The 25,669-nt window shown below is 47.8% G+C and overlaps 2 protein-coding genes and 1 long non-coding RNA gene across 9 annotated transcripts in view; 1 reads left to right on the top strand and 2 right to left on the bottom strand.

Moving 5' to 3' along the window:
- Nucleotides 1–393: 393 nt before the first annotated feature.
- LOC118168533 lies at nucleotides 394–3,390 on the bottom strand. The gene is made up of 3 exons (XR_004751629.1): nucleotides 2,061–3,390; nucleotides 1,261–1,337; nucleotides 394–1,016 (listed from the first exon to the last, which is right to left on the bottom strand). It is a non-coding gene; the product is annotated as an uncharacterized LOC118168533 (long non-coding RNA).
- Nucleotides 3,391–4,090: 700 nt separating this feature from the next.
- FOXA1 (forkhead box A1) lies at nucleotides 4,091–9,422 on the bottom strand. The gene is made up of 2 exons (XM_035328352.1): nucleotides 9,058–9,422; nucleotides 4,091–6,697 (listed from the first exon to the last, which is right to left on the bottom strand). Exons 1-2 carry the CDS (start codon nucleotides 9,127–9,129, stop codon nucleotides 5,435–5,437), a joined length of 1,335 nt encoding a protein of 444 aa, XP_035184243.1. The 5' UTR covers nucleotides 9,130–9,422; the 3' UTR covers nucleotides 4,091–5,434.
- Nucleotides 9,423–9,449: 27 nt separating this feature from the next.
- Nucleotides 9,450–25,669, top strand: part of TTC6 (tetratricopeptide repeat domain 6) — a 75,020-nt gene continuing 58,800 nt past the window's right edge. The window contains exons 1-4 of one of the 7 annotated variants that reach the window (XM_035328346.1): nucleotides 9,450–9,560; nucleotides 10,104–10,213; nucleotides 13,624–13,786; nucleotides 20,852–22,002. In XM_035328346.1, the coding sequence (XP_035184237.1) occupies nucleotides 21,196–22,002 (807 nt within the window). In that variant the 5' untranslated portion in view covers nucleotides 9,450–9,560; nucleotides 10,104–10,213; nucleotides 13,624–13,786; nucleotides 20,852–21,195. Of the gene's footprint in view, nucleotides 9,561–10,014; nucleotides 10,214–11,721; nucleotides 11,827–13,623; nucleotides 13,787–19,983; nucleotides 20,526–20,851; nucleotides 22,003–25,669 lie in introns of those variants that run through there. The other 6 variants (XM_035328345.1, XM_035328347.1, XM_035328348.1 and 3 more) reach the window with 6 other exon arrangements.

Here is a 25,669-nt window from a genome sequence, read left to right as displayed (position 1 = left end):
GTCCGCAAGCTGAAATGCAGCCTCCTGAAACGTGCCCGGCCGGGGATACCAGCCCCCAAGAAGCCCCCCGTCCTCCCCCCCCCCACCCGACACCGGGTGAAGGCGAAGGACGGGGTCGCAGCCCCACAGATGGGTTGGACCACAGGTGGGCATGTGCCGCCGGCTGTCCCCGCCCGACGGGGCTCCGCAGCCGGGCAGGAGGGGGCCGGGGGGGCAGTAGGGGCCCCAGGGGTCTCCCCGTGCCCCGCACCCGGTCCCCGAAGCCCACCGGGCCCGGCCCGATGCCGCCCCCGCGGCGCCCCGGAGCTGCCCCCGCCGCGGGGGCGTCCAAGGAGCTCCCAGGGCAGTAATAATAATAATAATAATAATAATAATAATAATACATTTCCCATTCTGCCAGTAGCTCCCTCTTGGAACAACGAGCAGGTGTAGGAGCCTTTGGTAGGAAAATTAGATTGCCAATAATAAATCGGGAGTGACAAAATGACGACGGAAACCGGCGAGGAGCTTCCCCTAAAACAACCCGGCTGGGCAAAACCCATCCGAGCAGTGCTCCCGCAGCAGAGGCGCCATTCTGGGAAATGATCGTTTCAATGATTTCAGCTAAATGTAGGAGTTTTGGGGTGGGGGGAAGAGAGGAGACTGCATTTTTTTCCCCTCATAGAGACAAATGGATCCCGTCATGAGGTTACATATGTTTTAAATCCTAATGAGTGGAGAGAAAGGTGAGCGCTGGCAGTTTGATCTGTCCAAAGTTCAAAGATCTGAAATCTCAATGAGTTTCTGTTTGAGGTGAAGGGGAGAAACACAAACACCATGGCACGGCTTGGGCCAGAAAGTTGCGCGGTTCGGGAGTGAAATGTGAGGTTATTTACACTAATCTATCCTTAACTGCTACTTTGTCACAATGGGCAGAATAATTAGTAGAAAATAACCAGAGAGAACAAAGGCAGGTTTTCTTCTTATCGCCTCCCATTTTCCACTCTTCCCTAATTTTTTTCTCCCGCTGAAAAGACCTGCAAATCTCAGAAAATGCATATTCTATTATTATTTTTTAGCTATTACTCTCCATTTTCTGGTAGCCGAGAAGACCGGATTTGCTTTAAGAGAAAAAATGACCCTTTTTTACAGTGCAGCCCTTGACATGTAAATAATCAAACTAATTGCATTTTTATTTTAGCTATTAACCATTATCCTATATTTCCTAACCCAATATTGCAGCGTGGGAGTGTTGCAGGGACTTACGTCTACATTCCTTACCTCAGTCACTCTGTGCACTATTGTGATGTGATTTTCGCCTGGTCATTGTGTGTTGTGTGTATTTCCACTTGTCTCCCCTGGAAACAAATACATATTAATTATATATATGTTAATATGTACAATATATGCATCTATACACCTCCCGAGAGAACTTTTCATCCCATGTTTATGCGAGGATAATTTGCTTCTTCACGAATTTAAATTATCACCCTGAATGCACACGAGAAGTGTATATTTATTAAATGTCTGTTTTAAAACATTTTTTTCAAAGCGCTTAAACACGTCTAGGCACACACGTATGCCTAGATCCCGTTTTATCACAGCGGAGAAGAAATAATACAAGGTGCGTTATTATCTTACTCAAACGTTTTATCTACTATATCGCTGTAAAATTAAAAGAAAGCCAACCGCTGTAGTTGGAGTTACAGCAAGGGAATTCCTTTATTTCTGGTTTGTGCTGACGGGCCAGTACCATTCAAGTATTCAGTATCTACTCCACAACTCGAAACAACATCTGAAGCTACGCCAAAGGCTGGAGTGTTTTCCTGCGCCGTTCTTTACGACCTGCCTTTTATTGACTTAGTTTCTGGGGGAAAAAAACTGCCCGGGAAATATTTTTCCTCCTTTTTCAGTCCCGCAAATTTTAAATCAATCCCTTCCAATAAGCACACACCCTGACATCGTTTGCCGGGGTTGTCCATCCAGACCCCGAAAATGAGCCGAAAGGTACTAATGGTTTTCTCCCCCCCTTTCCGATTTTGGGTGCCGGGGGCTGTTTTTATCCCATCGGCTCTCCCCACCTGCGGAGAGCAGGGGCCGTGCGGAGGTGCCCGGGGCCGGGATCCCCTCCGGCCGCCCGCCCGCCTGCCCACCCCCCCGGCGCTGCCGGCCCCTGCCGCAGCCCGGGGGCTCCATCGGCGCCCCAGCTCCTCCGGAGTCTTCACGGAGAGATCCCCCGCCACCCCGACCGGCTCCCCGCTTGGCTTTAATGACCCTGAATGAGCCGTTTTCGCTCCCTCGCACGTGGCCGGTTGGAGATAATTGCCGGGCAGGAAAAGGCGCAGTTCCCCTATAAATTGCAGCAGCGGCCAGAGGCTACAGCCCGCCGGCTCCCCGCTTTGCCTGTGGCCTAGGGCTGAGCTCTGGCAAGGCAAAAAACCCCGTACCCCTCGGCTGCTCCCCCCCGGGCGGAGACACCGGTCCGGCTGGAAGGAGACGCTCGTAAGCTCCCCTCTGAACATCTATGGGGCGGGAGGGGATTCTCCTTCTTTTTTATGGAGCCCACTTCCACCCTGGTTTTGCACCGGCGTCTTCGTAAGCACGGGATTAAGGCCGGGCAGCTTGGAGCGGGGCAGAAAGCAGAGGACGTTTCTTCCCCATGTTGAATTCCAAGTCTTACTCTACACCCTGCTTTTTGCGACGACCCGCATCCCTGCTGTGTCAGGGGGTCACTGCCCGCCTCGGCCACCATGTGCCCGCACCAAGAAAAGGAAAGAATATGGCCTGGGTGGCGGCGGGGCACACGTTATATCCGTGACAGGCTCCGCTTCTTATCTCTGAGAGGTTTGGAGCCGCGTTGGTCCGCTTAAAACCTTTTACTGCCCACGCCCCGAATATTTCCATTACACACGGTCTGTGCTCCTCAGCTGATATGTGAGACCTGCTGCCTTATCGCTGGCGGTCGATTGATATTTTCTGTGTACAAGCCCAAGGCATTAAATCAATGTCTCCGCTCTGAAGTGGCATATTCTCTATAGAGAGTGTCTGTGGGAGACAAGCGAGGTCCTGCTGAAAACGGGCTCCATCCTGTCTTGATTTCGCACGAAGCTCATTTTGGCAGAACAAGTGGGACTTTAAATAGCATCCACCTGCCTGGACTTGGTGCTGAGCTACCTGGAGCTGTCCCTGGCTTCGGGGAATTTGGTGCTGTTGGGTGGCTCACAAAAAGGCAGCGGGCAAAGGGGCTGAGCCTGGAGGTTCTGCCAAAAGCTCCTGTTCACCCCCACGCTGTCGGACCCACCCGCGGAGGGGTCCTCGATCCATGTCTCCACCGACCGAGTGCCCGCACGCCATAAATGCTGGAGCCGGCTCTCTGGCAGCGCCCTGTCCTCGTTTCTGCCACCGGCACCGAAAGTGAGACCCCCCGGCAGAGGGGCTCTAAAATATTTTTTCACTTTTTTTTTTTTTTTTTTTTTTTTTTCCCCCTCTGGGTAGCAGCGTTGGAGGAATTCGGTTAGCTTGTGAGATTTCCAGGAGGTTGGCTTTTTAATTATTTTTTTTTTTTTCTCCCACCTTTAAATTTAGTTTGTAACCGCTGTCCCTAACCCGTCAGGGGGCAATTATGTGATAATTACGAGAATTACACGGGCCTTTCATCCGCCCATTTTACACTAAGGGGGCTGAGCGCGGTGAAATCTATTCCCTTTTAAACCCCTCCCGACGATGCCTTGCTGGAGAGCCGCGCTCGCCAGCCGCCCTTGGCGGTGTTAGCGCTCGGAGGCAGGAGCCGAGCTCGGCCTTCCCTTCCCGGGGAAGGGGTGTCTCACCCCGTCCTCCTCGGGGCTAGAAAGAAACTAAGAAAAAAGGCAGCGCCGCACGCACTCACATCGCCCCGCGATAGTAAAACCCGCGCACGCCGGCGCAACCTGCACGCCCCGCGCAGCGCTGGCCCCGTCCTCCCGCAGCCACCCTGCCGGGCCCTCCGCGCCAGCTCCGCCGTCCAAACCGCTCCTCTTCGCAGCCCCCCTTCAGGGCTCCCTTTGCTTTTATCGCATCTGGCTCCGCTGTCCGGCCCCCGCCCCAGAAATTTGGAATGAAATTAGCAGAAGTCTTTCCTTGTTAACATCTGATTTATTTAAAGTCCTTAACTGCAAATGATCAAAAACATACTTCACGCGTTAAATTCTCAGTTATCGTTTTAAATCAAAATATTTTCTTCAATTACAATCACATTTATAAAATTAACAAAATTTCTTAAATTCACTTGTAATTATTTTTACTGTCATTTAAAGCAATTTTCAGCTGTAAAGAAAGAAAAAAAAAATATAAACCATGCAATAAATTAAGAACATTGAGACAGCGAACAGGAATAATAATAAAACCCGTCTGGCTATGCTAACACCGTGTAAAACTGTGGAAAGTGCATTAACACTGGATGAAACAAGCTAACGATGGCGATAATTAAACGGCCACAAAAAAAAAAAAAAAAAAAAAAAAAAAGTGTAATTTATTAAACAAGTCGGAAAAGGAGGGAGAGAACGAGCTCTCCACTTTTCCTATTTTCCTTTCGTTTAAAAGTCAGCGTTTCCTGGGGAAAGGGGGGAAATAACCTTGTTTTACATACATAGCCCTAGCTGGTACACAATGAAGAGACACTGAAATTAAATAAGCATGTCATCCACATGTTGACGAGAGTTCCTGATGAATGAGAATCTTCAGTAACAGATGGGAAAAAAAAAAAAATATCCAACTGGCTGTGTGACCTCTTGTAACTTTATATTACATCCCAAGACAGGTAACACTTGGAAAAAAAATAAGAATAAGGGTCGTATCCTGCACTCCAAAGCTCCAGTTGGTCCCCTCGGGAGTGCAGGATCCGGCCCGCAGCATCTGGGTGTATGCGGGTTGTACTAGCCGAAGGTTTATTTTGCAAGTATCAAAAGGATGATCCGAGAAAGTAAATAGTCCTCTTGTTGCTTAGAGATTCTCTTAGTGTTTTGCTACTTCACAGCAGTATTGTCCTTCAAAGCCTTTTTAATTAAAAAAAGCCTTAAACATCTACTCGCTTCTTCATCTCCGTATTGTCAAAGTATTGCCACATACCTGTAAACTTACATGAGATTATAGAGCACAGAAGGGGGGGGGATGAGGGGGCGGAAAGCACAAACAAGTCGTTTACAAGCTCAACATTTTTTTTTTCTTCTTTTTAATAACACCCTGCAAAGGCTACGGGGATCTCGGGGGACCGAGGCTGGGGGGCGGGGGGGCGAGGGGGTATGTACAATAGGGAGGTGGCCGGCTTTGCAGGAGGTTGTGTTGGATAATAACAGCACACGACGCGTCGGGAGACAACCAAAAAGTAACAGTCCTGTGCACGCAGCGTGCGGGAACACCTCGGGGGGTCGTAGCTTGAGGGAAAAGGGGGGGGAAGCCCGGAGGGGAGCGGGGTGCGGAGCTACGAGGTGTTTAGCACGGGTCTGGAATACACACCTTGGTAGTAGGAGGGCTCCAGGGCCGAGGGCTCGATGCTGCTCCGGCCCGCCATGGAGGCGCTGCCCAGGGGCAGCCCGCCGGGGATGCCGGCCCCGTAGGAGGAATATTGCAGCGCCTGCTCGTAGGCTTTGAAGTCCAGCTTGTGCTGCTGCTCCGAGGAGGACATGAGGTTGTTGATGGAAAAGGGGTGGTTGAAGGAGTAGTGGGGATCCCCTTTGAGGTGGAGCTGGGGTTCGTGGGCTAAGGAGTGAGGGGGGTGCGGGACGGAGGCCAAGGCAGGGACGGAGCTGATGGTGGAGGAGGCGGCCGAGACCGAGGTCTTTAGCTCCGTGCTCGATCCGCTGTGGTCCATGGACGGGGGACTGGTGGACGGGTTGGAGCTGGAGAGGGAGGTGGCGGTGTCCAGCTGTGCCGCTTTGCTGTGGCCTCTGTGCAGGGGGGAGTTGGAGCTGGAGCTGGAGGCCCCGGCCTGATCTTTCCTGCCCTCCTGGGGGACTTTGCTGTTCGCCGGCTTCTCGCACTTGAAGCGCTTTTGCCGGCGGAGGTAGCAGCCGTTCTCAAACATGTTGCCGGAGTCGGGGTGCAGGGTCCAGTAGGAGCCCTTGCCGGGCTTGTCGGGGGAGCGGGCCACCTTGACGAAGCAGTCGTTGAAGGAGAGCGAGTGGCGGATGCTGTTCTGCCACCGCTGCTGGTTCTGCCGGTAGTAGGGGAAGAGGTCCATGATCCACTGGTAGATCTCGCTCAGCGTCAGCATCTTGCTGGGAGCCTGCTGGATGGCCATGGTGATGAGGGAGATGTAGGAGTAGGGCGGCTTGGCGTGGGGGTAGCTCCGCTTGAACGTCTTGGCGTCCCGCGTCCTGCCCAGGTTGGACTGCGTGTAGGCCATGGGGCTCATGCAGGGGTTCATGCTGCCGTAGGGGCTCAGCCCGTTCATGGGGGCGGGCTGGGCCGACATGGCGTTGATGCCGCCGGGGCTCAGCGCCGTGCCCATGGCGGCCACGCCGGCCGGCATGCCGTTCACCGGCCCCGCCGAGCCCGCCGGCATCCCAGCCACGGCGCCAGGGCTCAGTCCGGCCCCCAGCCCCGTGTTGGCGTAGGACATGTTGAAGGAGCCGGAGGTCATGTTGCCGCTGGTCGTCATGGTGTTCATGGTCATGTAGGTGTTCATGGTGTTCATGGAGCCCAGCCCCGAGTTCATGTTGCTCACGGGCACCGAGGAATAGGCCTAGGGCAGCCAGACGGAGAGAGGGGGTTAGGAGGGAGAGGGGGGCAGCCCCTACCGCCCCCGGGGCCGGATCCCGCCCGCCCGCCCCCGCCGCCCGGCACCTCGGGAGCGCTGCCCCGGCACCCCGAGGAAGGGCCGCTGGCGGGATGAAAAGGCCAATTCATATTTAGGCGTGCCTATAAATAAATACACACGGGCACACGCCGCCGTTTTCCCGGCCCGCCGAGCCTCGGCCGGGTAGCGCCGACCGCGGCCCGCCCGGGGCAGCTCTGCGCCTCACGCTGCGGCTCTGCCTGCCCCGAGAGGAGCTCGCCTTCCCTTCTTTCCGAGGTCCCGTTAATTTTGGGGTCCGACGGGTTAGTAGAGCATTTAAAGCCATCCGATTATTGAAGCTGACGGGAGTACGGCGGCCGTGCCAAGGAGAGATCCATCTGCCTGCCCTTTCTCAGAATAACCTCAACGCATCTCTCCCCCCGCACTGATTTAAATCGCTACACTAGGTGTGACAGCATCTTGTCACAAATTAAATAAATATATATATATTTTTTAAATCGACAGCTCACGTCCGCACATTTCACCTATGGAAAGGTAAAGCATGCTTCCCCTTTGTATGCATTTTCTAAAGTCAGTCTATAAAGTAAAAAAAAAAAAAAAAAAAAAAAAAAAAAAAAAAAACACGCAACTTCCCCATAGTACAAAAAGCCTGAACTTTCCCTGCCTGTGATTTTCTACAGTCTCCCGACGTGCAAAAATTGTAGAGCCCTACACAACTCTTACAAAATGCAGAACCTTCGAGCCTGGAAATGTGCTTTCCAGTACGGCAGCTGATGAACAGGAGGGAGAACGAGGCTGCAAGATGTGTTCCCAGTTTCCCTCGAACAAAGGCAATACGGTTAAGGGAAGGATGTTCAGCGACGGTTAAATGCCATTGTAAAAATTCACTGTTATTCACTACAAATTCTGAGAGCTTATAAATGCCGTTTTTATTTAGAGGATCACGGTGATTATTGGAGAGGGAACAGCAAGGGTGGGTTTCCCACCTTGCATCCGTGTAGTTTCAAATTAAATAGCACGGGAGGAGAAAAGATCGAGGCTAAAAAATAGCAAAAGGGACGGTCGCTTAACTTTATGTTCGTGGATAATGAGCATGGCGAGGATAAATGACTGTGGAAACGACACATAATTAGGATGACCCTTATTTGCCCTTAGCCGGCTTCCCTCTATTAAACAAGGTGCCAGCAGGGTGACACGTATCTGCGTGTGCCCGCGTGGCCCTATGGGTGCTGGGTGCAAGCCTCGGGGTGCAGGGACGAGGCGTGGGGACTGTGCAGCCGTGTGTCCGGGTGTGCTGATGCAATGCCTGTGCGCGCACACCTAGGTGCCTGGCTTGCTACCACACTTCCTTAAAACGGCTCCTGCCCGGCCAGCGATCCGGGGGGGTTCTGCCGTTGCTGCCGAGCCCTGACTTCTCCCGGGGACCCGGGCACAGCCGCACCGGCACGGTGTAAAACCAGGGCTCCCGCAAGGCCGGGCTGTACCGGGGGGCGCTTCCGTGGCCCGCTCCTCGGCCGTGTTTGGGCCGCTGATCCCCTTCTCTTGCACCGCACTGTAAAAGAGCCGGGGGTCGGGGCCGCCTCCCGGGGCACCGCGGGCCGTCTGGGGGCGGCCGGGCCAGGACGGGGTGGCCGGGCCGGGGCCGGTGCTGGGGGCCGGGGCCGGGGCCCCCTCCCGGTGCTGGGAGCTTGGGCCCTCTCTCCGCAGCGCCGCCAGCCGGCCCGCGGCAGCAGCGCACACCGCAGGCGACCCGTCTTGCAAAGTACGAACAAACGGCTATTTAATTATTTATTTCTTCTTTCTTTTCCTTGTTTTTTTTCTTTTTTTTCTTTTTTTTTTTCCTCTATTTTTTTTCTCCCGGCTTTACCAGGTGAGGACCCCAGCGGGGGGAGTCCCACGGGGGGACGGCGCTGCCCGTGCCCCGGGGCGCGCCCCGCTCCCCGCCGCTGCCATATGCCGGGGGCCGGCAGCGCGGCGAGTCCCTGGCCCGAGCCCGGAGTTTTCGGGGCGCTTTTGTGTCCGCCCAGAGCGGAGATCGAGCCTTTCAGGCTGCTCCCAGCCCCCCACGGAGGGCTCGCAGCCGCCCCGTTTCTCCCTCAAGCGCCTCCAGGCCGGGTGGATTTCCTCGGGGAAGCCTGGCCGGTTTCAGCGCTGGAGGGGGGAGGCACGTTTGCGCTGGCAGGAGCTGGAGTGCAAAGCGATTCCCCCGTCCGCTGCCCCCCTCCAGACCCCCGGCCCTCCCTCCGGACCCCCCCCCCTCCCTCGCAGAGGGGTAGCAGCGGAGCCAGAGCCTGGAATTTACTCACCTCCTGAGTGTCGGCGTAGTAGCTGTTCCAGTCGCTGGTTTCATGCCCTTCCATTTTCACAGTCCCTAACATTATGGAGCCAACCTGCCCGGTGTAACCATCCAGCCCTCTTGCAAGCGAGCGACGGGCAGCAGGAAAAGAGCCCGAAAGCCCGACCTAGCAGGAAGCCAGCTCCCAGGAGAGGCGGGGGGTGCTCAAATCTCTATAACAAGCCAAAAAGGAGGCAGGGAGCGGTGTGGGGCGAGACAGTTGAGAAAGTGAGGAAGTGCCGGCTGGGATGTGAGTGGAGTTGAGCTGATGTGGATCTTACGTCGCAGAAGTACCCACCTCCTCCTCCTCCTCTCCCCATTTGTCCGCTGCACAAAGGCGTTCGCACCTACAAAGCCGGAGATGCACCTGCAAACAAGGCAGTTCCCCTCGCCTGCAACTCCCCCCGGGGCGGCACTTTATTTGCAAAGCAGCGTAATTGGTTTAAGCTTGCGGGAAAAGAAGAAGAGACGGAGGTGGGAGAGGGGGAAGAGAGTAGGAAAAGGGGGGGAGGAACCCACCCCTTTCAGATGGACAGGACAAATGCTAGGAGGGATCGCTGGAAATGAAACGAGGCAGATAAGGGAAGGGCAGCCCCCTCTGTTTGAATAGAATGCAAAAGGCCATCCAGCCTTAAACCCCCGAGATTAGGGGCAATATTTACTAAAGTCCGGTAGATGCTCCTTTAACTCGATGGCCGGGACGTGCTCCAAAGTCCCGAGCCCCGCAGTCAAACACGCTCCCCCCGCTCCCCCCCAATTCGAAGCTCAGCACGGTGCAGGTGCCTCTGCACCCCCTGCCCCTGCCGCGGCGTCCCCCGCTCTGCGTTGCGGGCGGCCAGCAGCGCCTCGGAGCCCCCCGTGGGTTGCACGGAGCCTCGGAACACCCCCCCCCCCCCCCCCCCCCGCTTTGGGCTGCCCTGAGCCCCCCGTGGGCTGCCCGCAGCCCTTCAAACGGGGCTGCCGCCCTAAGGCAGCGGTGATGGTGATGGTGTTTCTTTCTTGGTGTCTTGCGTTTAGAAACCCTGTGAGTCACGGCGCAGATGCACAACACTACAGACACCCAGTGCATGCGGACAGAGCCTTGAATGCGGATCCACCGAGGTTAACCTCCACTTGGCAAACATCAGGTGAGTCACTGGAACCGTTTACTATCTTTACCGTGGAAAGCCTCCAGGCCAGAAGGCTACTTGGGAAGCCTTCTCTGGTGCCAGGCACCCAGGAGCAGCAATTAGAAGTAGTAGCTATCCCCTTACCAACTTCTTGCTCCTTACCTTGATTTCTCACAAGGAAGAGGGCTGGAGGAATCTGCGTGGGCTGGAGGACAAATAGGGTCAACAGCGATAAAACAAATAGACGTTGGACAAAGCTCCTTAAAATATGGATGTAGGGAATCGCTCAGTCTTTGCAGACGGATTTAACATACCCTTGTTCTGTTCCTACCCTGCCCGTCTTATGTCAAAACCAGAGACTTTTCCTGGGGTTGTCATCTTGAGCTTTTTCCCACTCAGTTACTTTTTTCACCTGATAGCAAATAAATAAATCCAGAAATGAAAATAATAAATAGCCCCCACCTACAAAATCAAACAACAAACCAAACCAACCAACCAACCAAATAAACAACCTTCCCCCATCTCCGGCTATCCGGGGAATAGAAATTTGGAAGGGAAATAAAATTTACTGGGATTTTGAAAAGCTTTGGCGTATCATATCACGCAAAGTAAAATACACAGCTTGGTCCGAATTTCTTCCTTGCATGTTTATTGTCCTCCAGCGATCTGCAAAAACGTCACCGTCACAATCACGATTTTTTTTTTTAAGTTTCTTATACAGAGGAACCAGGAATTAAAATGACGAGATATAGGTTATCTCCGCCTCGAGAAATATGTTTTAACTTGTCCTCTAAATGCGTTTTCTGTTATCCCTTTCTTTGTTCTTTCTCTCCTCGTCCTTCTTTCTTTAAATCTGGCAACAGAATTAAGTCAAATCCTTGAAACAAACAGAACTCTGGAATCAGCAGACAAGAACAAGGGATGAAAATGTGTCTTGAATGAAATAAAATGAAAAAAGATAAAAGCACTGAGTTAAAACCCTACTTTTCCAAGTGGTCAACCTACACAAATGGAAATTGGAGAAGAACCTAGACGAAAATCTAAGAGATACTAAAATTGCGGTCTTTATGTATGCACCCTCCCTCTTTCCCCAGTGGGAACAGGCTATATGCCTGAACACAGAGCCCCTTCGGTGGTGACTCGTTCAATTCGGTGCTTAGGTCTGCTCGGGAGCCTCCCAGAAGAACAGCCGCCTCCGGCGAGGCTGGGAGGGGTTCAGCAGCCCCAGTGCCCCGCCGGCGGTGCCTCCCCGCCGTGTGACCTCGGGGCGGTGCTGCCCCGCTTCCCAGGGCACAGCCCCGCGGGAGCAACAGCCGCCGGGCCAGCGGGCAGCCCACGCAGGGCTCGCTCCGTACCTGGAAAAAGAGCAGGCACGAACCCGACGGGCGGCACGCTCCTCGGATGCCGGTACAAAACGCGGGGCCGTTTGGCTGGGACCGCCCCCGAGGGGCAGGGGGCACCGGGTCCCGCTCCTGGCTGATCGTGCCGGGCCGTGCCGTGCCGGGCCGGGCCGGTCTGGGCCGCGGCGGGCCGTGCCATACCGGGCCGGGCCTTGCGCAAAGCCGCAGCGCCTCCTGTTGTCCGGTTGCGGCTCCGGGCTCTGCGCCCGGGTCCTAACGTTGCTCCCGGAGGTGAGCGCACAGGCGGGCTCCTGTTTGTAATCTCAGAGAGCGTTTCGGCTCGTTGTGCAGATCGGTAAGCCTGAGGCAGAGTCAGCCGCTACTGGAAATTCCCTTCAGCCCAGGCTGCTGTGCTGTGGCCCCGGCGGCTGAAAGCTTTCCTTGTGTGAAGCAGCGCATCACGACGGGTATGCCCGTAGCCATGGGATACGAGGGGATTTCGGTAGTTCCCCTCGGCCCGCTCCTCCGTGCCTGCGAAGCCCTGTGTGGGATGCTCGGAGAGTCCGGCGCAACTGGTCCGTGCCCTTTGCAGCAGCCTCAGAAGGACGGAAAGGGCTCTGCCAGGATGCAGGACGCGTGGTACCGAGCACGAGCTCTCCGGCTGCGCACAGCTGCTTGCGTCTTTCCAGATTTCGGGACGGGAACCGCGGCCCGGTGTGCACGGAGCCTTTCCCCAGGTCTCGTTAGAGCAGTGCCACTTTCTCATCACTTCATGCACCGGTTTCCCCCCTATTTATTTATTTATTATTAATTATGGGGAGCTACTTGTTCACCCTGGAGAAACGCGCAGGCGAGCTGTATTTTCACTCTTTAAACGGGAGAAGGGTCTCTGCTCCTGGCTCCGCCGGTGCACTGCCAAGGAGGGAAGCACGATACCTGCCCTAAAAGAGGGGAGCGAGAGCGCACGCGGGTCTGTGGGAGTGAGTGTCAGGGCTTGGCTCGCCCACGGGTGTCCAGCGGCAGCTCTGGCAGCGAGAGCTCGGCCCTGCCGTGCCGGGACCACTCAGCAGCCGGCTGCTTTTTGGGACACGCGTGGCCGCTTTTGAGGATGCGCGTGGACGAGCGTCCCTCGCCCGTGGGAAGGGGATCCCCGGCCACGCCACGGGGACCAAAACCCACGCGGGGACCGCTGATGCCCCCTGTCCAGCGCTGCTCGGGAGCACCTCCAGAAGGAACTGTCCCACGCGTGGGGCGGGCGAAGGATGGAGCTGGCGGGGGCTTTAACTGTACTCCCGGGGGACGGGCAGCGCTATTTTAATCTGTTCTTGCCTGAGAGCCACTTGTCCTCTGGAAGAGGCAGCGCCCGCTGGCCAGCTCCTCGGTTTGACTCGCAGGGTTTTTGATTTTATCCAGATACCGCCGCCCCCGGGCTGGGGATCTGTCGGCGGTGCTTGTGCGGGGCAGGGCTCTACCTCGGAAAGAGGCTGCCAGGCTGTCTCCGCATCAGGATGCCTCCCTTGATCCTCACTCTACAGCCGCCTTTTCATTTCCCCGGCTCTGCTTCCCGCAGAGACCCGGCTCCTCCATCCCTCCCGGCGGTGGGAACCCCCGGAGGCTCCACCTGTTGCCGACCCCAAATCCTCCCCACCCACGCGGGCAAACAGGAAACGTGTGGGAACCCTGCCGGTCCCCACAACCGGGATGGGTACCGCCCGCCGCCCTCTGCCTCCCCGCTGCTCTTCGTCTCCTTCATCCTCCCCGCGGGGCTCAAGGAGGCTGCGGAGCCTCCCCTCCGGAGGCCCAGTCCTGCCGGGCCCGAGCCGTCGCGGCAGCGGGGGCGCTCCCACGAGTGTCCGGGGGCTTGCTCACGGTGCACGTTTCACGGGCGCTCTATGAGGCCACGGGGACGTTGCACGGCTCGTTGCAGAGACGACTTTCTGCTGCTGCATTTTTTTTTTATTATTTATCTTCGTTATCTATTATTATTTACTTTATCTCCATCTAATTTCTTTTTCTCTTTTTCTTTTTAATTTTATTATAATCCATTGCAATACATTGCATTTCATTTTTTTTCTATGCATCATTCAGCATGCAAGTAGACATGAGAAACCTGAGAGACATTCCTGACATAAAATTAATACATCCCCCCATCCCCAAAAATACATATCTGACCAACTAAAGGAGAAAGAAGCACAAATAACGAAATGAAAAGCTACAAATAAGCTAGTGTCCGGTGGTGGCAGAGATCAGAGTAAGAAAGCAGTTTACTTTTTCTTTAGTGTAAAAAATAGCTCTTTAAGTAGATAACTCATGATCCAGTGTATACAGTCACTTCATTTTTGCTAATTGCGTAGATGTGGGTATGTTGTTTGCAGAACTTCAGCTGGTAGGATGCTCACACTACAGTGTGTGATTGGCAAAGTCTGTCTTACTTACTTTACATAAAAATAAATGCTTCTGACATTTCACACTTGATTCAGGATCAGCCATGTAGGTATGTATTTCATTTATTGGGTGCGTTATTTACGTTATGATTTACTGAAACATAAATGGCAATTCTTCTGACGTTTATTTCAATCAGTGTGCCAATTCTGATGCAATTACTCTATGTTTTTGAAAGTTTTCTTTGTTTTATTTTAAAGTGTGCTTTGTTTCAAAGTAACTGCAGTAATATAGCATGGAAGAAACAGCACCAAAGCAGATGGGAATATAGTTACACGCAGAGATAAACAAATATACTTCAATGGCATCTGCTCGGAAGAGTCTCACCTAAATCACAAAAATTGTGTTTCAGGACATACACAGATTTCTTCAATACATGTATAAAGAAGTAAGAAAGCAAACTAAGACTGCAGTTAATCTATATAAACTGGTATCAGAAACAAAGCTTGGTAGGAGAGGCACGTTTGCATGAATCCTAGAACTACTTCCTTGTAAAAGCTGAAAAAGGCTTCATGGACCACTGTCTGTCCTTTTTTTTTTTTTTTTTTTTTTTTTTTCCAACAGTATCTGCTCATTGAAAAAAAAGTATTTCCACTCCTCATGAATCTGACTTCTCTAAAACCTGCAGTGAGTTCTCTGTGAGAACATCTGTTTTACTGATGTAAGCCAAAGATCCCTGTATTGGTCAAGTGATGATCAGCTCCTTGGGATATTCATGTCAATATAAACACACCCGTGCTTCTGCAAACTGACCTTTCTAGGCAGAAGGTTGAGCTGGCAACTTGGATTTTGTGTGATGGAGAGTGTAGAAATGCTACTCTTCTATCACTGCATAGTACCATTTTTTTTTTTTTTTTTTCCCGATTTCCCCCACCTGTACAAAATACTCATTTTTCTCTGTCTCTACAGCAGTTTTACAGAAAAGCATGGGAGAGACCAGTATCCATCATAACTGTCTTTTTTGGCTGGCTTCAGCTCTGAAGAATCAAATGTACAAAATTAAGGCTGGCTTATTTAAAGTCTTCCCCAGGGAGCAGTTCCACAGCTTTACCCAGCTTGCAGTTCCTAGAGCACAAATGAATTCAGGCTGTGTTAACTGCACATTTTCTTGAGCTGTATTAATACAGACACCCAGCAACTGTGGGATGTGTAGCAGTGTGATCACTCATACAGAAACACTTTGGCCATTTACACCATCAGGGGACATACACTAACCTGCACATAGAAAAAATGATATTTGCCCTGGAAAAGGATGTCTGGAGGCCCTATGTAACACATCCCATAGTTTTACATTGAAATGTGAGAATGTAAGTATCAACTGGTAAAACCCTGAAATTATAAGCAAGACGCATAAAATAGGATAGTCAACTCGCATCTATGGGAAAGTAGAGGAAGGTCTGGATTCAGTAACATTTTAGGACTCCTCAGGGGCAGCAGCTGTTCAGTAGTTTGGAGAGTGGTTGGCTCTCCCAGCAGTTGGCCTGAGCTTCTGCTGCTGCTTCAAGCATTTCAAGGGTAATTCTTCCTGCTGAGCAGATTTGAAGAGAATGACATCAGGAAGGTCACTTAGCTCACCATGCGCCTTCCCTTCCGCCTTCACTTCTCTGTGCAACTACTGGTGAGATAAGGAAGAGGCAGGGCTAGGCAGATTTCATTCATTCCTCCTCCACCCTTCCCCAGACAACAAGGCAGCTGCCTAAATGTTTCTGAAGTGTATGTGGCTTCAGGGTTACTCCTTTTTAGGTAGCAACTTAGGTGGAATGGTTGGGAAGTAAGCCAACACTGCTTTCCTTCATGTCCGCCAAAGGAGAGAAATTCCATCTTTCAGCCCAACAGTTTCATAGTTGGATCGGGTGGCTTTCCTATTACCTGTTGAACATCGAATCTTTAGCTCTTTTTCAGGATCAATACCAACAAATATTCCCCTCACCACTTGTGCCAGAAATCCTGTAAATCTTTTGTAACCTTACCCTACGACACAACTGAAACTTCAGCTTTTGCAGACACCTTTCCTCACCCCTCTTTTGCTGAAGAAACTAAGCAGATTTAAAGATTTTTATTGTGATTAAATAGGATTTCATTGTCCTTCAATGCTGATGCTTCATCTGTAAAACCTGGAGAGGACTCTTCAACTGTGAGATCTAAAAGCACACATGCATCGCATATGTATATATATACACACACATTCGCAGTCAAGTTGTTGTCCTAAGTGTAAAAAGGGTTGAGGTAGACTGGTTGAGGGACTGGAAAATCTACACTTTTCTAGTATTAACTGAAAGACAATAGAGAACAGAGGTAACATGATCAAATTTTAAATCTAAAGCTAGTAAAGGGCTGAGCCCAGCAAAGATTTTGGCAGGTGTTTAGCTGCAAGTTTTCGATTTATTGCTTACAGCCTTTTTTAAAGCCAGGAGTGTCTCTGACCTTGTGCCTATAATAAAGGCTGTGTGTGATAGGCTTCTAGAAGTTACTCATGTAAGTTTTCTTGGGTTGTATAATGAAATGGCACATAACTGAAAAGACTGCAGTCTCATCATACCAAAAAATAAACCTGAAATTTAAGATCACTCAAGATGACCCAGATTTCTCATTTCAGATATGGTTGAGAATGAAAAAGCTCCATTTTGTTTCTACCTTTTTGTTGACTTTTATTTTGAATTATAATGAAAACACCATTATTTAAATAATGTATTTCATTTGGTGCTTGGGGGGGGGGGGGGGAGGCAAAGCAAAGCTCAAAATCATAGAAGGAAGAAAAATTTTAGCTATTTCTGCTGACATAGTACTAGCAAGTACAGATATCTCACAATGACAACAGAGATTAGTAGGGACTGGGTGTGCATCGAAGAGAGGATATAGTGATTAGAAGAATGACAATACTTTCAATACTCACAGAAGGATTGAATATATGATTTATAATACTAATTCTGCAAAACCTTTCTATTGCTGCTTACTGCACAAGGGATTCAATATGGATTGATCTGTGAATAATAATAATAAAAAAGTGTTTGCTTCAGCTCAGTTATATCAAACCCTTGCAGTTAACCAAAAACATTTTCAGTGCTGACAGTGTCTGATTTAAGAGATTATTTGCCACCTACCTGTTTACTGTTCTCTTGCAGATTATTGCCCCCATGGTGTAACTGGCAGAAAAGTTTGTGTGCTACATCCTCAGAGACCATACTTCACAGATCAGCATTTTAACTTATAATTGTTTGATTTCCTCTGAGTCTTTATGGCCATTTTACACACGTATGCGACAGAAACATTAAACAAAGATGTTGATCCCCTTAAAAAGCAAATAGTAACGTGTAGTCTGAGGATACATAACTTTGATTTTCAATTTACTAACAGTCAGAAAGATAGTCTGTTATGGATCTGCCACTAGTTTTACTGGACTTAAAAAAGTTATTCAAACTCTTTCAAACTCTATTCAAACTAGCAATGTAGCTCTGCCCTTACTTTTCTTTTCCTTTAAGTGATTGCTATTTAGCTTTCCAGGGACTCTTTCTGGCATTGCTGGACAACCCATAGCAGGTTGTGCATATTTCATATGCACTCTGCTTTCCTAATTTGCAAGTGCCTAGACCGAGGTAGCTATTGGAGAGCACCCTAACTCTCCTGACTGTGTGCTTCCTTCCTTCCGAGGTCTGGGATACGTGCATCTAAATCTTGTTGCAGCATGAACTTGGATCATGGTGATGATGTGCACCAGGGGTGAGACTTCCTACACAGTGTGGACTGAGATAATTTAGGAGAAAAGAAACTGCATTTGCAGACTTTCTCTAACCAAATGAGCTGTTTTTTAAATAATCACTTTTCCTCCTAAATGGAAAAAGAAAAAAAAAAAAAAAGAATAAAAAGAATAATAAAAAAAAACACCTTCTTTATAACATTAATAGACTAATAACCTAGATGGTACAATTTATATGATATTAGAAAGCTTAGTGATCTGGTGAGGCCTAATTAAGAAAAATAATAATGTGTACCTAGGGACTAAACTTGCACAAGATTTTCCAAATCTAGATCCATTTGCTCAGTATAAGGATTCATCTACTGATTAAATTTTGGACTTTGCAAGCTACAGAGATGAGGCTTAACCTGTTTAACTAAATACTTAATGTTAATAAAATCCCACCTCCTGGCTTCAAGCAGCACTGTGAACATTTAGAGATGGGGCACATACTAATAGTACCTGGGGCATGGAGAAAAAAGTTTGCCTGTATTCCTGTGTACCAGAGACAGTTGTCATCTCTGCAGCTCAAGCTGAAGTTCTAGAGGATATTGGCAACACCTATTCTTGGAATGACTGCTAAGCAGTGTGTGGCTTTGTAGGGGAAATAGCATTTAGGATTTAACTTGTCAACAGCTACCCTTGGGTGCTAACTCCCTTTGCTACAAGACTGAGAACCTCAATGTTGTGGAACAGGAAACATATTTGAACTACAGCTTGAACCTTTCTTGCAACCTAAATGCATTCTCCTGGAGCCAGTCCCTGCTTTGCTACAAGCTGAGCTGGTGGACCACAGATACAGTAAGATAACAAAGCACACTCATTTTCCCGCAGGACGCCACCATTTTACCACAACTATTAACCTAAGGCGAAAACCCATGTCTAAGGATTTTTCCTCTTTTTTTTTTTTTTTTTTTTTTTTTTTTTTTTAATGCAAATTCTTCTTGCCATTCAGCAACTCCTTATGGGAACTTCCTGGTGCAAATACCTCTTCACATGCAGGGTTTTTCTTCCATGCCCCACTGTGACTCCTGCAGAGAGGAGCTGTTCTCAGTAAACTAAATTGTTGAGGCTTCACTGACTGTGTAATTAGTTTGAAATGAATCTGCTCTCTAGACCTACAACTGCATTAACCTGCTGATAGGATTCGTCTTCAGTGGGGGAAACAAACAGTTCCATGCTTGTTTGGAATTGCTCTAATGGCTTGGACAGCTAATGGGAATCACTCCACCTAGAACAACTACTTCCTATCCCACCTACTGCTCCTCCAACTATTCTAGTATTGCTGCTAGAGAGAGGGAGAAGCCAACTAGACACAAAACAGACAGGCTTCCTAGGGTGTATTACAGGGCTTTAATCAGTTATCTTACTATAACAAGAATAAATCCTACTATTAATTTGGTTTTAATGTGACTGGCTAATGAGTTTTTGATCTTTAACAAGTCCTTAGCTCCCTTAGGAAGCTGAAAGTGGGCCGTCTAGCCTAGTGCATGGGGCATTGTCTGCAGGAAGTGCACTGGCCACCCCCTTGGACTCCAGCAATACAATTAGGTTGGAAAAAAAGCTACAAAGCTGTAGCTGAAAGCTACAAAGAAAGGAGAGGATAATAGAAGGCACTTGCTTGTTGGATCCTTCTAATCAGCTGTGTGGCTTATTTGAATCCAACATATGCAGTTAGTCACTACAGTCCCTTGTTATCACACAGGTGTTTGGTGATCCAAACTGGAGGAAAATAAAAAAGAAAGAGGAAAAGAAAATGAAAGAGAAAAAGACTTTATTTTTTAACCACCATAAAAGACATAAATGGATTGTGAGCTTAATTTGAGAAGTGTTGCAGCACAGGGATTCCTGGAAAGCAGTCAGTACTTTGTGTTTAGACTAGATGATCTTTAAAGGTCCTTTCCAACCCAAACTATTCTATGATTCTATGAAACTAAATTTTCCCCTTTCCTGCTATGAGCTGCTTCCCTTGTTCTGCACAACCAGCCCTCTGGGCAACTGAGTTGATGCGGCCTTGTAGGTTTGTGCTGTATTTCTAGTTACGTGCCTCTTGGCACAGCCACTTTGACTTTTCACATTTTATTTATTTATTTATTTTCCCCCAAAGTTTGAAGACCTTTGGCACGTGTCACCATCCCCCCAACTCCTCTCAGCGAACTTGTTTCAGCCCTTGTGCTCATGTTAGTGCTGCGAAGCTGCTCAGTTTGTGGAGCCTGTCCCGTTGCGGACAATCCCTGGTATTTTAAATAAAAGCCCAGAGACAGAAAGCATATTGGTGACAATAAACCAGACAAACGCTGCTGGCTTTGGCTTTTGTCTCCAAGCCGAGCCTTTGACGATTAATTAGGAAAATCATCCGGACACTTAGGGAGAACGCGTAGGTGACTGTGCACAGGCGGGCAGCCCTGCGGGACACACAGAAGCCCAGCAACGCCGCCCTTGCCGCGGGCCCTGCGTGCCAGACCCGCGGAGGGCAGCTCCCAGAGCCGCGCCCCACGTTAACACCGCATGGCCGGAGCTGCGGGACCGAGCTCGATGCCCTCCGGCCGGCAGAGGGGGCGCTCGGCCCCTCGCTCCCCCGCCTGGAGCCCGGTTGCGCGGTTACGGAGCGCGTCCGTGCCCCGCCCGCCCGCTCAAGAGGGAACGGCGGCGGCGGCGGCGGCTTCGTGCCCGGGGAGCCGTGAGGGGAGCGGCGCGGGGGTGCCGGGGCAGCCGCCGGGGTGTGGGCGTGGGGCTTGTCAGGCCACGGGACGCCGGCGTGTCCTGCTGGAAGGCCCTTTTGTGAGGGGGAGGGAGGCCCTCTGCTTGCCCCAGGGTGAGCAGCCGGGCTTGTGGGGGTTCTGAAGTCACTTGTTTTTGTATGGAGAAGACCGCTGTAGTTCCTTCGGGTGGGCATTGACCTTCAGCCTGTCTCAGTTCTTCTTCAGCTGGCAGCTTCTGGCTGGCTTCCAGTATGTGATCTCAAAGACTGAAATAATTTGGCTCTTTCCTTAGGTAAAATGGTAGAAACTATGCTGGTGTTCAACTATATGCCTTTAGTCTAATTGAAATCCACAGGGCTCTTAGTGAAGTGGTCTTTGAAAGCTTGGGTTCTGTGTTGGCATGTAAAGTATAAAAACTCATTTCTCTTTGAATCTACAGGCTGCGTGCAGCAGGAGAGGATTGCTAGAAAACACAAGCACTTTGGACCGTTATCTGGAGGAGCTGAATATGATTGAGGAACATGAGACTATATGCAGGGAATCTCAGCAGGACAGTCTGAAGATCAAACGAGCAATAGTTACTGCTCCTAGAAGCATGAGCATTTAGCTCTTACTGGAAGATTTAACACATCAGATCAATCGTGTTGTTTAAGAACATTATCCTCTCCAGAGGTCAAAGAGTCCACATAAGCCTGTCATGCATATAAATAAAAATATTACTACTTAATTCATTGGGTGTTCTGAAGTTCACAGAAAGTAAGGATATCTTTTGAAGAAAGAGAAATGAAAAAACAAACTCCTCATCTCAGGGTAATGACTCACAGAAATATATCTGTGGTAGAAGGCAGTGATGACATAAATCCAAGTTCCTCTGAAAGAATTAGCAGAGAAAATGCCACATGTAGTCATGAAAGTCATGTTGTAAAACTGCCTGTAATAGCATCATTTGCAGGTACCACTAAAAAAATTGTCATGGTTAAGCACCCAGCACCACTTCAGAAGCCAAGTTACTGCAGGTCTAATCTTCACACCAGTAATTCCCCTGTGTCATTAGGAAAGACAAAAACTGTTAGTAAAGTAAAGGATAGAGTGCATATACTCAAGATGAATCCCCGTAATTTAGAAAGGGATAGAACTGAAGAAATAGGCACTGTGTTTAAAGATAGTGGTGAGTTTAGCTCTACAGATTTGGATACAAATAAAAACATTTCCAGGAAGGAAAAAACAATCAGAGAAAGCTGTAAGAAGGGGAGCAAAGCGATTTCAAAAACAAAGAAGCAAGATTTAAATGTTGAATCAGGACAAGTGCTGAGAAAAGGAAGCAAGCAGCCAAGTGTGAGGTCTGCTCGAGAACAGTTGGAAGAGGCACGAGATGTGACTAGACCAGACACTTCAAAAATATATGAGAACTTCCAGCAGAGCAAATCTGAAGAGCCTACTTCCACACCAGCATTGCCTGTGAAAGTGATTGCAAAATCTGTTGATGAAATAGCTGCTTCCCTGCAGTCTACTTCTCCATCTCCCTCAGACCAGACGATCAAAGAACTCCTGGAGAGTGTTCTTGGCCAGAGATACAACATAAAAATGGAAGTAGGTGAACCAGAACAAGAGCAATATTTTTGTCTTGGATAAATATTACTTTTATAAGAGTTGTATATTTTTTTCCAGCTCCTACAATGTGTTATAACACAGAAGCCAGACAAAACAAATGGATAAAAACGCTAATGTATCATAGAATATTCACGGTTTCTTCTGACCATTTTTTCATGTCCCTTAAATGAAAATGTGCCAATATAAAAATCTATTAAAACCTAAGCTCTTTTTGGGGTGATAATTGTGTTTTACTGCTTATAGTCTAATATAACTTTTTCTTTACTTTCTTTTCACTTTTTTAAGATGGCATATTCCAGTCTAAGTGATGAAGAAACGTATTAGATGTATCCAGAATGTTGTTGGAAGTATTACTCATTTCAGTTATTGTTTGGTTGTGAAGTCTCAGGAAGGTGAATTCTGCATCATCACAGTTGGGTAGATTGTATAGGCTGTTGTAAGAGAGTGCCTTCAATTACAGCAAGAGATATCAGTGATACATCAGTAACATCAGTTACTGATGGTACAGAAGACTTTCTTGATTTTCACCAGAGGGTTGCTTCATTTGTTGACTAGTAACTTACTTGCGAATGGACTTTTTTACCTCTCTGAGCAAGGGTGATGGTTTTATTCTAGTTCCACGAAGGCTGAAGCTTATGTCCCAAAAATTGCTGTCACATTTGATATTCATGTTTGCATTTGTTGTTAGGGGTGCCGTGTGATGAATAGACCCATGGCAGATGAACTACTTCTTTTAAGCAGTAATTCCCTCGTCAGGGAAGTATGGAAGGCTGATGCATCTGTGTTTTAGGAAATTACATCAAACATTGTTTCCTGGAACTATCAAAATACTACCTTTATCACCAAGAAGTATCACATATAGAATGTTAGACTGTAAGTGTAGTACCTTACATTCCTTTAATGTTAGATACAAAAGTTAGGACAAAAAAGAATTCTGAACTGAGTTAACTTAAATAAGTCCATGAGCAGCAATGGCCTGAAACTGCATTTCCAGTAGATTTAAGTCCTCAGATTTAATTTACTACTTTTCTGAGAGCTGTTTGTGTGGGTGAAGCAGTGTCTTTCCCACCCTCCTATGCCCTTCCCCTGCTGCGCATGTTTTCTGCTATACAATTGGGATTGAAATCAGAGTTGCCTTTCCTTAGTGTGGCAGCATTGATATGGTCCCTCTTCATTGCTTTACTCTTATTTTAGGAATGTGATGATTTGGGACTGTTCTCTTTGTGTTAAGCCTGGTTGAAATTTGCCAGTTGGTTACAAAAATACCTCAGGGGAGATGGGAAAGGAAAAGGACTAAAGAAGATCTCAGACCTGGAAAACCATTTCTTGTTCAACTTACCAAAAGTAATTATTAGTATTTAGTAATGTGTGCTGCATTGCTTGGTGTTCTCTTACTCTTTTATAAACATGTGTTATGTGTTCTAGATAAGATTTTCAAAGTCTGGCCTCTAGCAGACCTTAATGGTCTTGATCAGAGGTGAACTGATTCTCTATTGTTTGTAGTGGGAGCTACTGGGCTCTGAGCTTTGAAAATGGCCTCTGGAATACTGTGATGTCTAAAACATATCAATCAAGTTCAAAGTAAAATGAAAATCTAAATTTGGTGATGACTTTTTGGTCCAGTTGTTTGTTTAATGTTTTTGTAGATATGGACATATGGAAATTAGTGAGGATGAATGACACTCTTACTGATCACACTTTTTAATCAAAGGCATTTGCAGCAGGTGTCTTTTGAACTTAAGTGGCCTTATCAGTAGGATGGGGACTCTAGCAATTCTTTATTATTATTATGCATGGTTTATTTGCTTTAGACTGAGCTTCAAGACTTGTCTTCTCTAATGAAATAAGAAATGTATTATTTTAAATGAAATAGAAATACCTAGGAAAAGAACAGAACTACTAAAATGAAAACAAGCTCTCAGAATTAAATGTGATTTTCATTTCTTAAAAAATACAAAAAATATTCTGTTCACTTTATCTTATTCTTGCCTTTGAATTAATGACTGGTTAGCATTGATAACTTATGCTATTGCTGTGGGGGCTGAATGCTGATTTTCTCACAGCATTAAAGAGTATTACCTGGGGAATGGGATGCCAGCTCAGTGGGACATTAGTACTTAGCCCTATTTCCACTGGGGGAAATCAGAATAATGATTCCTGCTTATTATATCAGAATATAATTTCCAATGTCTGGAGTAATTTTGTTGCCTCAGGGCCTGTTGCTACCCCTGAAGTACATTAAGTTATCAAGTTATATGTTGGATTTAGTATCCACAGGAAGATGTTTATATTCATTCCAGAAATGCATTTTCTTAGTGTTCAGCTTGATGTTCAGCTTTCTTGGTGATGAGCCAGCAGCTCATCATCTTTAGTTGGTTTATTTTCAGCAGATCAGTTCTTGGTACCTCAGATGAACTTGTGAGAAAAACGTGTATTCTAGAAAAACAGTCAAGTTAGAATGTGTCTATTAAACAGGGGCTATACAGTGTACCATACCATCAGCAAGCCAACATAAAATATACATCTGTTTTAAAAAACATCTCTCACTCTTCAGGTACTCCCAGTTGTGAGTGAGGCCTTGAGGAGATGTTCTCAGTAATGGTTTAGTACTCTCTCAAAAGTATTTGGATGGAGTCTAATTACTTTTAAAATTCAGGAAGAGATGTTCACTTGTTTGTGTTTTGCTCATAACTACAAGAGAATATAAACAAGTATTTGCTCATCACTTTACAATATCTTATTTAGTATTTGCTGTATATGTTCCTTACATTTCAGTTGATGTTAAAATTATACAATAGATCACGTATTGCTTTGTGATAAAACAATATCCTTAAGAGGCTTACTGAAAATATATTTTTTTCCTTTTAAGTGCTATAAGGTATATTCTAATTTTCACAGAAATGAACAAGACACTTCGATTTGTTACACTTAGATCTCTTTAAAAGTAACTTAATGAAGACCGTAAAGCTTTTTATTATGAATTTGATACTATATCATTAATTGTGTAACCACGTATTATTGGTTATGCCCTATAAGGTTAATCATAGCAGAGGAAACAGTATGGCTCTTCCTGCTGTTGTCTGAAGGGAGTGGATATTACCAGTCCTGAATACATGATTATTATTATTATTTTGAAACAACTGACTTGTATTTTACTTCATTATTATTATTATTCTTATTAAGATGTACTGTTTTCATGATGTTACAAAAAGCAGCCTAGTGAGAGATATATGGTATACAAATGTGGACTTATGAACTCTAATCTGTTTATCTTTTCAAAAGCACTAATACAAGTAACTAATTAAAAATAATCCAGTTGTACAATTATTACCACTTGTTGCAAAAATGCTTTAGGTCTCATGGGGCAAGGGCTGTCTTTTTTACCCTGAAGTCTAAAAAATAAATAAATGGGAGAGTAGTCCTGATTTAGGCTATTGAGATGCTGCTAAAATAGAACAAACTGATTTTAATCAGTTTAATTAGGATGTAAATTTAGATGTAATTATTAGAAAAAAAAATACTGAAAAAAATCTGAATTTTCTGCATGTCAAGACTCATGATGCTTCTTTTCAGCAACAAAGGACCAAAGACATATCAAAGTGACTGAAAATGTTAAAATAGTTTCTCATGAATTATGAAGGTGCTC

This window comes from Oxyura jamaicensis, chromosome 5, assembly GCF_011077185.1.
Source record: "Oxyura jamaicensis isolate SHBP4307 breed ruddy duck chromosome 5, BPBGC_Ojam_1.0, whole genome shotgun sequence".
NCBI classification, from domain to species: Eukaryota; Metazoa; Chordata; class Aves; order Anseriformes; family Anatidae; genus Oxyura; species Oxyura jamaicensis.
The sequence above is the reverse complement of the archived record's forward strand: the minus strand, read 5'-3'. Positions and strand labels throughout refer to the sequence as shown.